General features: G+C 43.6%; 1 protein-coding gene across 2 annotated transcripts in view; it reads right to left on the bottom strand.

Moving 5' to 3' along the window:
* LOC142400024 (cadherin-2-like) overlaps positions 1–13,483 on the bottom strand; it is a 208,287-nt gene that overhangs the window by 160,795 nt on the left and 34,009 nt on the right. For both annotated transcript variants that reach the window (XM_075484583.1, XM_075484584.1), the window contains exon 2: positions 9,652–9,772. In XM_075484583.1, coding sequence (XP_075340698.1) covers positions 9,652–9,772 — 121 coding nt within the window. The remainder of the gene's footprint in view (positions 1–9,651; positions 9,773–13,483) is intronic.

The following is a 13,483-nucleotide window of genomic DNA, read 5'->3' as shown; positions in this document are numbered from 1 at the left end:
CAGACCACAGTGTTAATACCTGTACTGTCGCTTTAAGAGGTCGCAGGCTTTATGCCGTCATTACGGTGCTTCTCTCAGTTCGCGCCAGACTAGCTGAGAGGAGGTAATGTATTGTTTTGGTCCTCATTTTTGAACATTTATTTCGGTTTTTGAGCAATGTAAACTTGTTTTATGCGTGTATAAATGTTAGGTTTTAGGCTGTGAACATGCAGTTAATGTGTCGGTCGAATATGAACTCTGTAAACAGACTTTTTACAAGTAGACAAAGTTTCCACATGCCAGTCTACAGGGTTTTCTTATCTGCTAACAGGAGCTTGAGACCTGTGTGCTATGTGGAGGAGACTGCATGTTGCAGCGCCTTATGTGCTTTTCTGTTGACTTGTACAGGTATGTGCGTTATGTTTATTATAATTCATTGGGCATAGTGTTTACATGTATTTACACTGGTTGCATTAGGCTTGTTAAAGAAATTCATATTATGAAATACATTGAGTATTTTATAATTCATGTAATTCATTTTCATATTTTTTATTTAAAAGTATTTTTGCTGTTGATACTAAAAGAGTGTATCAGTCATGTATTTATATGCAGTTCGCGCCAGACTAGCTGAGAGGAGGAGCTTGAGACCTGTGTGCTATGTGGAGGAGACTGCATGTTGCAGCGCCTTATGTGCTTTTCTGTTGACTTGTACAGACAAATCCATCATCTTGCCTCCAGTAAAAGAGCAACCAGCAGCTGGTCGTGGTCCGAGTCTTTCTTCATTCAACACAACAGAACACAACGCAGAATATACAAGGGTTAACGGACGTTCATACAAACTAATATAAAAACTGCAAAGGAAAATGCACGCCCGTTACATAAGCAAAGGAAATTCCAAAGCAGACGACGAAGCCAAGAAGGCAGCAAAAAGTTCCAACATCCTAGCAGCTCAAGCCACCAGCCAAGATGCCATACCAGCCTCAGTACTCATTGACATGCAAAGACTAGTGCACCCCTCTGAAAAAGAGCACTGGATCAAGGACAAAGCTGAACAGAGAGAAGACGGCCTTTACACTGTTAACGGCCTACCATGCCTACCCAGAAACTTGTTCCAAGTGGTCGCTAAATTGAGTCATGGGAAAACCCATGTCTCAACAGGAGGGATGATGACCATAGCCCAACAAGTGTTCCATATACCCAAAGGACTAAATATCTACTTTAAAAATTTTTGCAGAAGCTGCCTAACATGCTGCAAGCACAACGCCCAAGGAAACATGAGACCCCAGAGGGGCCAATGTCCAAAAGGGACATACCCATTTGAAATAATACACATGGATTTCATTGAACTGTCCAGAAGCGGCCCCCACAAATTTTGCTTGGTACTAGTGGACTCCTTCTCTAAATGGGTGGAGATAGTACCAACCAAAACAGCTGATGCACTGTCTGTGGCAAAGGCCATATGCAAAAACATTGTCCCCAATCATGGCATTCCAAGGGTAATATGGAGTGACAATGGAGCACATTTTGTGAATGCCATAGTGCAAAACATGGCAAAACATTTAGGAATCAACCTAAAAAACCACTGTGCCTACCACCCCCAGAGTGCAGGACTGGTTGAAAGAACCAATGGCACAGTAAAAAACAGACTAAAGAAAACCATGATGGAAACAAAAAAACCATGGCCTGAGTGCCTGCATTTGGTCAAACTGTTCATGCGAATTACACCAAACAGTACGGGTTTAACCCCCTTTGAAGTAGTCCACGGAAGACCCTTCCTCCTCCCGTTGTGGGAGGGGGAACCATGGTCTGAAAAGGCAGAAGATGGAGTTGATCCTCTTACTGCATGGATGTGTAAAGTGTTTAATGAAAAATCGGTGCAAAATGCTTGTGATCTGCCGTTGTCCCCTCTGTCTCATCCCATACAGGCACAGCTGAAACCAGGTGACCAGATCCTCGTAAAGGTCATCAAAAAGAAACACTGGGCGTCGCCGAAGTGGGATGGTCCCTACACTGTGCAGCTGACCACACCCACTGGTGTAAAGATCACGGAGAGAACCACTTGGACCCAGATACTGCTCAAACTTATAACTCCCATTATTGTTACATTCCTGTTTATTGTTTTTGTCTTAGGTTGTTGTATCCCATGCTTTCGGACCATGGTACAAAATACCATGGAAAAGGCCCTTACAAACTATGCACACGTCCAGTACCAACAGCTGAACAGACTGGCTATTCCTATGATGATGTATCTATGTAAACTTTTCTCCCTTTTGTCTTGGCACCCCTGTGACCGCTCCTACGGAGGGTCGAGAAGGAATTTCCCCAAATGCTTTGGTTTTCGCCTTCTCCTTGACAAAATGTTGCTGTGACTCCCCCTGTCTGTAGCCTCCCTATGATGTATGCATTTAAAGCCTGATGGAGGAATGTATATTGATGTTTTATGAGGCACAACAGGAGGGAAATGTAAGGATAATTATTATTGTGTGCTTATAAAACAAGCTTAATTATTCTGTTTGCTTGCTAGCTCTGCTTTACTAGTTTAGGATATGAAGCTGTGCATGAGAAACCCTGACAGTTAACAGTTATGCATTCCAGCAACAAAGCCTGATAACCTTGTGACCTCTGAGAACAAGAGCATCTTGTTCCTCGGAGACTTCCAGAATTTATAACCTGTCTGGTCTTCCCTGCCCAATAACTGCATATTTACTCCTTATTGGCTGCTTAGCCGCTGAATATTCATGTGTCATATTTCTAATAAAAAGGCTAAAGCAGAAAGGAGGAGCTGAGAGAGTTGGTGTGTGAAGCTGTAACAGAGCATCTCTCCGCTTTCTCCCTTTTGCAAAAGCATATTAATACAAACTTCTGGTTTCTGTCTGTTTATTCTGGTGTTTTACTATTATAGCTATTGTGTGAATCTAACACAGTGCTAACCACCTCACCACCGGGATGCCCCAGGTTTAGCACCTCGAACACAACAAAAAAATATTTTAGGGAAGGCTCAAGACTCGAGCACAAGATTGCAGATTTTTTTCCAAATACTAATATCAAATAGATAACTAGCTTTCCTCTTAGCATCGAAAAAATGCACTTATTTTGTAGAGGCTCTGGAGAGGATAGAGAGCAAAATCAAAGTAATAAAACTAGAAATAAATAAAATACAGAAAATAGAAATAAAACCATAGAACACATTTGCTTTGCCAAGTACTGCTTTTTTTAAATTTATTTTTGTTATTTTAAATGTCCGGGAAGCAGACACCCTTTCCACTTTTAAGACCAGGCTTAAAACTTTTGAGCGACTCGTGCCCAACTCAAGACAGAATCATTTTCCAAACGACTAATCAAGAAGGAAGGCGTGTTTTTGGGGAGAAGTGGAAGAGCCGGATAAAATGCATTTGCATGCATATTTGGGGGTCCTCCTTCTGGCTGGGGTCTAAAAATCAAATGATGAATCAACAGCCAGTCTGTGGGATGCAGAGAGGAGCAGGGCAATGTTTTGTGCCACAAAGTCTCTGGAGACTTTTCATATTTTCTCCAGAGTAATCCGATTTGATAATAGGAATAGGACAAGGGCTGTCAGACGGGAAAGACACAAGCTGGCAGCATTAGTACTGTGTGGGACAAGTGGGTAAAGCAACTTCCACTGCTCTATAACCTAGGTCCCAATTTCACAGTGGATGAAAGGCTCGTGGCATTCAGAATTCGCTGCTCATTTACCAGCTAAATAATTCATAAAGATCTGGGCAGCATGTGATGCTAACACCAGCTATGCATTGAACTTGCAGGTTTACAGTGGAAAGCCAGTTAGAGGAGCCTCAGAGAAGAATTAGGGTATGAAAGTTGTACTTGACACATGGTCTAAGTGCAGTTATTTTCAACTGATTGTTATGAAGATGATGGGACAATGGGGTTGGTTTTATACAATGAGGAAATGAATGCAACCCTGATTGGCTGTGACAGGAGCAGGCCCCCCCCCCCTTCGCTGACCACTGGCAGCAACAGAAACGACCACGGTGCCTGATCAGGGCTGATGGAGGATGCAGTACCTGCCTCCCTGTCAGCCCCCCCCCGTTTCACTTTTCAGTTCAAGTTCCAGTTCTTTATAGATTTTTTCAGTTAGTGACTTCAGACATCTGAATAATGTTTTTTCATCATTTGTCCCCTTTATTGTCTGAATACTGACACAGTGGGTGACTGACAGCACTTCTGATTTTACAGAACCGGTTGGTGTTCTGCTAGTTGCTCGGCTGTAGGGAAGATTTGATGTGATCTGTTGGTTTTCTCAGCGAGGCAACTCCTAATGAACTGGCATTATTCAAATACTACTATGATTAATGTGGGCGAACTGGATAACAATTCATTGGGTTTGTAATTTGATTTTATAGGACCGTTTACCCTCTTTCACTTTTACATGATTACTCTCTCTTTAAAGAGCCTTGAAATGATGTGTTGTGGATTGGTGGTTTTATAAATCAAGTGGATTGAACATCTCACTGCTCAGATGTCGATAATCCCCTCAGAGAAAAGCCCCCAATAACAACAGAAATCAAATGAGATCAGAAGAAAAATAACTTTAGACAGAGAGATAGACAACGACAGAGCAGGAGAAAGAGAAGTAGGTCAAACCTCTGTATGACAAGAGAAAAAACAAAATGAAGGGAGGGAAACCAGCACGGGGCGATGATGTGTGGGAGGGCTGCGCTGAGAGACTGCTGGCTGGATGGGGGTTTCCATTGACCAGCAGCTGGCTACATGAGGCCATATCACTGAAGGAAGGACGGATGGGAAAATGGGAAGGTCAGGGCAGTCATCCCTGCTGCACTCCACAGGAAGTGCAGGACAGTGACTGACCTCAGCCTGACTCTCTCTCACACACACACACACACACACACAACACACTCACACACACGCACACGCACGAATAATGTAGATTAAGGAAGAACCAGTGTAAACAGCAGTGCAGAGTGCTGGACATAAACACACACCTACATGTCAGAATGGCAAAGACGGAAAATATAACTTTTTCTGATACATCAGTCAGGGAACTGATAGATATTTTGCCGACCATTCTGTCTACTCCTCCAGATGGCACGAGGATCATTGTCCACACAGGGTCTTTAGATATTCTGAGAAGGAAGACTGGCTCTGAGATCCTGAAGAAAGACTTTTCTCTGCTGTTGGAGAGACTGTGTCACTATGGAGCACACCGTGTCTCCATTTCAGGCCCCATTCCTACTGTGGGTAAAGGAATTGAACTTTTCAGCAGACTTCTTGGCCTGAACACATGGTTGTCAAATGCATGCATCGCCCATGGGATTAAGTTCATTGATAACTTTAATATCTTTTGGAACTGTAAGGAGCGTTTCAGACCTGATGGCGTGCATCCCAATCGAACTGGATGCAGATTACTTGGTGCACACTTACGTCATGCTGCTGGGACGGCAAACCCAAACAACCTGCTGGGTGAATTTATCTAATCTGTTAACGGTACCACGTACAACTCAGAATACAACAGAGACCACTGTAAACTCCACAAAGCTAGCCTTACTTAATATTAGATCTCTGTCCAATAAGTCACTGTTAGTTAATGACTTCATAATTTCACACAATTTAGATTTTCTTTTTCTGACAGAAACATGGTTAACAGAGAGCACAAGTGCTACTGTTCTTAATGAAACAGCCCCCCCAAACTTTAGTTTTATGGATAAATGCCGAAATGGGAGGAAAGGTGGGGGGGGGGGGGGGGGGGGGCTGCCTTATTTAAAGACACATTCCAGTGTAAAGAGATCTCATTTGGGGAATTCACTTCTTTTGAATATCTGAGTTGTATTTTAAAGGGTGTTCCTAAAATCCTGTTCTTAATCATTTACAGAGCTCCAGGATACTGTGCAAGTTTTATTGATGATTTTTCTGAATTATTGTCTGTTATTTCGACTGATTTTAACCATTTTATCTTGACCGGGGATTTTAACATTCACATGGATAATATGACGGATGGTAATGCCAAAGAATTTTCTTCTGTGCTGGACATGTTTGGTTTGTGGCAACATGTAACAGAACCAACCCACCTTCCAGATCACATTCTGGACCTGGTCATTTCTAAAGGTGTTGATATTTCTTCTGCTGTTGTTATTGATTTGGCCTTGTCTGACCATTTTTGTATTTTATTTGATTTACATATTACTCAGAATGTTCAAACAACCAGCTTCTCAGTTAAGAAGAGGTACATCAATGAGAAAACAAGTGCTCAGTTTAGGGAGGCCATAGTTATGTTACCAACAATGAGCGCAGAGTCGGTTGAAGGACAGCTGGATCATTTTAACTTTTTAAATTTTTCATGTAATGGAAGCTGTTGCACCGATAAGAATCAAGAGCACCTTGATCAAACAGAAAACCCCATGGAGAAACACCACTACGGTCAAAAATCTGAAAAGAGAATGCAGGAAAGCTGAACGTAAATGGAGGAAAAAAAAGCTTCAGATTCACTATGAGCTGTACAAACAAAGCCTGCGTAGTTATAACAATGAGCTGTGCAAGGCCAGACAGCTGCATTTATCTGAAATGATTAATAAGAATGTCAACAATTCTCGAACTCTGTTTGCTATGGTTGAAAAACTCACAAATCCTCCTAAACAGTCAAACCCAGACCTCCTCTCCACTGAGAAATGCAACGAATTTGCCCACTTTTTTAGCCAAAAAAATCAAAACAATTAGACAAAACATTCACGCAACACAGACAAACAAGAAAACTAATCTGTGTCTAAAACCTAGAAATAACTCTGACGTTATGTCACAATTTAATATTGTTAATTTAAAAATCCTAGAAGAAACAGTTCGGCAGCTGAAATCAACAACTTGTTCTCTGGACATAATACCATCCGACTTTTTAAAAACTGTTTTTACCTCAGTAGAAAGTGATCTCCTACAAATAGTTAACAGCTCACTGGCATCAGGCATTTTTCCCGAGTCACTAAAGACAGCTGCCATTAAGCCACTCCTAAAGAAGAGAACTCTAGACGCCTCTATGATGAACAACTACAGACCTGTCTCTAATCTCTCTTTTATATCTAAGGTTATTGAGAAAGTTGTATTTAACCAGCTCAACGACTTTCTGAATGAAAGTGGAAGTCTTGATAACTTTCAATCAGGCTTCAGACGTCATCACAGCACTGAAACCGCTCTGGTCAAAGTGTTAAACGACATTAGGTTGAATACTGATTCTGGTAATGTTTCAGTCCAGGTTCTGTTGGACCTCAGCGCTGCGTTTGATACTGTAGATCACAGAATCCTGTTGCACAGGCTGGAAAACTGGGTTGGACTTTCTGGAGCGGTCCTTAACTGGTTCAGGTCCTACTTAGAAGGCCGAGATATTTTGTTACAATTGGCAGCTATGAATCTGAGCGAGTGGCCATGACTTGTGGAGTCCCCCAGGGGTCAATTCTTGGGCCTCTTCTGTTTAACTTGTATATGCTCCCTTTGGGTCAGATATTGCAGAATTTTAACTTCAATTATCACAGTTATGCAGACGATACACAACTTTATGTGTCTCTGTCACCGGACGACTGCAGCCCAGCAGACGTACTGTGTCAGTGTCTGGAGGAAGTAAACACCTGGATGAGAGAGAATTTTCTACAATTAAATGAAGACAAAACTGAGATCATTCTGTTTGGTAGAAAAGAGAAGAGGGTCAGCGTTGGTAAATATCTTGAGACTCGGGACCTTACAATCACTGAGCGAGTTGGTAACCTCGGAGTGTTGATAGACTCAGATCTGACTTTCAGCAGCCACATCAAAGCTATCACCAAGGCAGCTTTTTACCATCTCAGAAACATCAACAGAATTAAAGGTTTCCTCTCCCAAACAGACCAGGAGAAACTCATCCATGCATTCATCTCCAGTAGACTCGATTACTGTAACGCTCTTTTAACTGGACTTCCCAAAAAGAGCATTAAACATCTGCAGCTCATCCAGAACGCTGCTGCTGGAGTTTTAACCCGGACTAAGAGATCTGAACACATCACAGCAGCTTTAAAATCTTTACACTGGCTTCCAGTCAGTCACAGAATAGATTTTAAAAGCCTGCTGATGGTTTACAAATCCCAGAACGCTTTAGGCCCAAAATACATCTGTGATCTGTTCAGAGAATATAAAGCCAGCAGAGCTGTTAGATCCAAGGACTCAGGTCAGCTGGTCCAGTCCAGAGTCCAGACTAAACATGGAGAAGCAGCATTTAGCTGTTATGCTGCAAACAAGTGGAACAAACTGCCAGTGGAGATTAAACTTTCACCAAATGTAGGCATTATTAAATCCAGGTTGAAAACATTTCTGTTCTCATGTGTCTATGCATGAAATATCTTTTAACTTATCTAGACTGTTGCCTGATTTTAAATTAATTTGTTTCTCTTTATATTATTTTATGTATTTTTAATGCTTCTTGCACTCCCTGCTGCAATGCTTTTATTTTATGTAAAGCACTTTGAACTGTTTGTACATGAAATGTGCTATACAAATAAATTTGATTTGATTTGATTTACATGATGAAACATATAAATGCACTCTGGATGATAAACAGGAAAAGTACAGATGCATCACTGCTCTCCTGTAGAAGCAAAGCAAAGATTCTCCCATGGATCCATGTGACCAGAGGCCCTTCACTGGTGAGGCTGGCAGTTTTTGGAAACATTGTGCTGACACAGCACTCACCCTCTTTAAATGTTTTTGATCTATTTCTGCTTCCCTCCGTGTTTCCACCAGGCTCCATGTGGAGTAGCTATGAGAATAACAGTGTGTCACCAAAAGAAGGAGCTAAACACCCACACACCACAGAAGTGCCATGCCACTACCAAGGCAGCTATTCTCCACCCAAAGCTAAGAGTCCAGTGAGTGCTTTCAGAGAGCCTGCTGGTGTTGGAGGATCACATTCAACTGAAATGTTGGACCAAGTGAACAATGAGGTGCAACAAAGGCGCCACAGCCCCACCTCAAACAGGCTGTGTGAAAAGGACTACACATCCACACTCTCTAAGTGTCCCAGCAGCAACTCTGTTACAGTAAATGATGGATTCATTTAGATTAAAGCCACAGAAACGGATCGGTTTCCTGTGCAGTCTCTGACCTGCACAGTTTTCCCCTGCTGTTTTTGTCAAAGCTGGTAATAGGTAAGGTTAAGCTTTAGGTCATTCTACACTTTTTCAGGGTTTAGTTTTCCCCCCGCATCCAAAGCACTAATGAGCAGGTTTAAACAGATAGCGTCACTTTCCATGCAGCCTGAAGCAGTGCAGCAGCACCATTGTTAGTGATGGGATGAATGAAAGTTTTTTAAGGATAGAAAAAAAAAAACGTTGACCATCAACCAACAACTCACAGAGCAACCTTTAACCCCTTCCTCTCATCAGGAGAAAATCAATATTTCAACTCATCAAAAAGAACTTACTGAAGCCAGTAGTCAGATAGAAAGAGTACATTCATGCCAACAGTAGAGCCATTTGGAAAGTTTTAGTTTGACACACAAACTAATCCATACTCAGTCTTCACAGAGGACACTCCTCCTGAAGCTCCATTATGGTTCATATATCAGCAGGATTCTTAAAAACTCCCACCCAACAGCAGGAGAGTATTACTGGAGCTCTCCCACTCCAGTCCTGTGACTGTGTGCATGTCTGTGTGTGTACTGACCGTTGAAGACAGCCTGTCCCTTTGCCAGCTTTTGGTCCATTCCTACGATGTATTCCTCCTGTGTAAACCCCCTTCTGCACGCCAACACCTCCTGCTTTGCCCTTCCTCCCAGAACAGCAACCTGCAGAGGCAAAGAGAAGAGAAATGAAAGGGAGTGAAAATATTTCAGTGTTTGCCTGCATCGAACAACCCAGTGACTGTCATGCTTTTCTTTAAATTAAAGGTTGCATCCACTAAAAAGTTTGCAGGAGATATCTTGTCACAAGGCTGGTGTCTTTGATGGAAACAATATGAAAGTTCACTGTCACAAACGTGGCTCTGAGAGCAGCGTTTCCCACACAGACTAATTCGTGGCGGTGCGCCACAGATTAAACACCGGCCGCCACATATTGCGTTTCGTTATTATTTTTTTTTTAACGCTATTTAAAAAATACTCGTATTCGTTCAGCTGCATTTCCTTGCTGCTCTCCCTCGCGTCTCTCTCGCATAGCCTACTCACACACACAGCCCCTCCCCTCCGTGCTTCCCTGGAAGCCTGGAAGCTTGCTAGCTTCAGCGTCGCGTTAGATTAGCTCAACCGAAAGAATTCATGAAAGGTTGGTATCACGTGCACCTTTATAAAATCACACATTAAAAAGTCCTATAAAAATATTTTATATTTTGAATACAATGTTGTCCCGTCCCGTCCCGACCCGACCCATGGCAAACAAGGGATTACGCCTTCTTTATAAAGTTAACTAGTCGCAAATTTGCCGTAAAAAAAAAAAAAAAATGTAGTTGGGTTTGTCGAGGTCAAAACACTAGCAGCTGTGAATCAAATAAAGTAGTTTTTTTAAACTCTTACACTGAATGTTTGCTGCTTCAATCCAGATGAGTATTGAAAAATATTTTCTGCGATTGAAAAAGAGAAGAGCGTGTTGAGGATGAGGAGCAGCCTGAACCGGAGGTATCAGTCTGAAACAGAGCTGAACAGTCCGACCAGTGTAATTAATGTTATTAATTTGTTTACAATGAAGATGTGAAAATCTGCAGATAAGCCGCACCTGTGTTACCCACCGTGACACAGGTGTCACACATCCTTACGTCCCCCATCATTTTCCTTGATGGAGAAATTATCCAGGTTCTTAAGTCCCAATGTGACATATATGTCACATTACAGATCTCTGACAGTGGGGGGTGGTATTTTGGAAAAAAATTCTGAAATGGGTTCTATGTGGTCTGTTTAGAATTTTAATTTAAGTAGAAATCGGTCTAGGTTCTTATGGGTTAATACAATAAAGTTCTGTGTGACCAATTATTAAGAAGGAATTATTTTGAAGAATTTTTTACCCCGTGGCCCACCACCACCACACATTGCCTTCACATCTGTGGGAAACACTGGAGAGGTTGTTAAGACTGATTATAAACATGGAAAACCAGAAATTAACAAATGATTAACTCATCCATCCATCCATTTTCTATACCCACTTCTTCCAATTCAGGGTCGCGGGGGGGCTGGAGCAGTGGTGTAGTGGTCCCTGAAGAAGTGGGTATACTCTCAATTTTGCTCCAATTTTTTAAGAAGTCCAGAAAAATGAACCGTTTTAGATCCAGTGACATGTAAGACTACTCTATTTAGTTTACCCAAAAATCTGTCAGTAGTATTTACTCACTGTTACAAAACTATCATGACTTGATCAGTTTATAGGTGTTTCTAGTCACACAAGCAGCCTGCATGAATGTAAAATATATTCAACATGAGGCAAACATGTTGTTTCAGGTCATTTTTCAAGATTCAAGATTCAAGAGGGTTTATTGTCATTCCAGCCACACAGTATACAGTGCAATGAAATAACGTTTCTCGAGAAGTTTTTCAGTGCAACAAACAGCAACAATAAAGAACAGCTGGGACAACAGAGGTGATCAGATCAGTCTCTGAGCGTTGAGGAGTCGTATGGCCTGGGGGAAGAAGCTGTTTTGTAATCTGGTGGTGACAGACCATATGCTGCGGTACCTTCTGCCAGATGGGAGGGGTGAGAAAAGTCTATGTGAGGGGTGGGTGGGGTCTTTAAGAATCCTGGTTGACTTGCGGATGCAGCGTGTGGTGTAGATGTCTGAGACGGAGGGGAGAGTGGCTCCAATGATCTTTTCAGCCGTCCTCACCACGCGCTGAAGGTTTTTGCGGTCCAGTTGGGTGCAGTTACCGAACCAGGCGGTGATGCAGCTACCCAGGAGGCTCTCTATGGTCCCTCTGTAGAAGGTGGTGAGAATGGTGGGAGGGAGGTGGGCTCTCTTCAGCCTTCTCAGGAAGTGGAGACGCTGCTGAGCCTTCTTTACGGTGGAGCCGGTGTTGAGGTACCAGGTGAAGTTCTCCGCCAGATGGACACCAAGGAATTTGGTGTTCTCCACAATCTCCACCGGGGAGCCTTCGATGTGCAGAGGCTCGTGGTCCCTCTGTGCTCTGCGGAAGTCAACAACCATCTCTTTAGTTTTGTCCACATTCAGAGACAGGTTGTTGGCTTTGCACCAGGTGATCAGCTTTTCCACCTCCTCCCTGTATGATGACTCGTCGTTCTTTTCAATGAGACCCACCACGGTCGTATCGTCAGCGAACTTGATTATGTGGTTCGAGTCGTGTAGTGCTGTGCAGTCGTGGGTTAGGAGTGTGAACAGCAGTGGACTGAGCACGCAGCCTTGAGGTGCCCCTGTGCTCAGTATGGTGGTGCTGGAAGTGTTGTTTCCGATCCGGACTGAGTGGGGTCTCTCCGTAAGAAAGTCCAGGATCCAGTTGCAGAGGGTAGTGTTCAGGCCAAGCAAGCTCAGCTTCCTAGTCAGGTGCTGTGGGATGATAGTGTTGAATGCTGAACTGAAGTCTATGAACAGCATTCTGACATAAGTGTCTTTTTTGTCCAGGTGGGTGAGTGCTAGGTGGAGGGTGGTGTTGATGGCGTCGTCGGTGGAGCGGTTGGCTCGGTACGCGAACTGCAGGGGGTCTAGGGTGGGAGGCAGATGGTTCTTGATGTGCTTCAGGATCAGCCTCTCAAAGCACTTCATGATGGTAGGGGTGAGTGCGATGGGGCGGTGATCATTGAGGCATGACACAGGCGACTTCTTGGGCAAAGGGACGATGGTGGTGGTTTTGAAGCACGATGGGACGATGGCACTGCTCAGGGAGATGTTGAAGATGTCCGTGAAGACATCTGCCAGTTGGTCTGCACATCCCCTGAGCACACTCCCGGGAATGTTGTCTGGGCCAGCAGCCTTACGTGGGTTGACTCTTTGCAGAGTCTTTCTCACTTCAGCTGTGGTCAGGCATAGCACTTGTTCGCCAGGAGGGGGGGTGTTCTTCCTTGCCACCACATCATTCTCTGCATCAAAATGTCTGTAGAACACGTTCAGCGCATCGGGCAGGGAGACATCACTGTCACAGGCCGGTGTTGTTGTCCTGAAGTTAGTGATGGCTTGGATTCCCTGCCACAGCTGCCGTGTGTCTCCACTGTCTCTGAAGTGGCCGTGGATTTTCTGGGCATGCGCTCGCTTTGCATCCCTGATAGCCTGGGCCAGTGTTGCCCGTGCTCTGCTCAGGGTCTCCTTTTCTCCTGTTCTGAATGCTGTGTCTCTGGCTCTCAGCAGTGCACGCACCTCAGCAGTCATCCATGGCTTCTGGTTAGAGCGCGTGGTGATGGATTTGATGACCGTGACGTCATCAGTGCACTTACTGATGAAACCAGTGACTGAAGCCGTGTACTCCTCTAGGTCAGTGGAGCCGTTGGTGGTTGCTGCTTCCCTAAACATTTGCCAGTCAGTGCACTCAAAACAGTCCTGGAGGGTAGAGATGGCTCCTTCCGGCCAG

This window comes from Odontesthes bonariensis, chromosome 15 (genome assembly GCF_027942865.1).
Source record: "Odontesthes bonariensis isolate fOdoBon6 chromosome 15, fOdoBon6.hap1, whole genome shotgun sequence".
Classification (NCBI taxonomy): Eukaryota; Metazoa; Chordata; class Actinopteri; order Atheriniformes; family Atherinopsidae; genus Odontesthes; species Odontesthes bonariensis.
The sequence above is the reverse complement of the archived record's forward strand: the minus strand, read 5'-3'. Positions and strand labels throughout refer to the sequence as shown.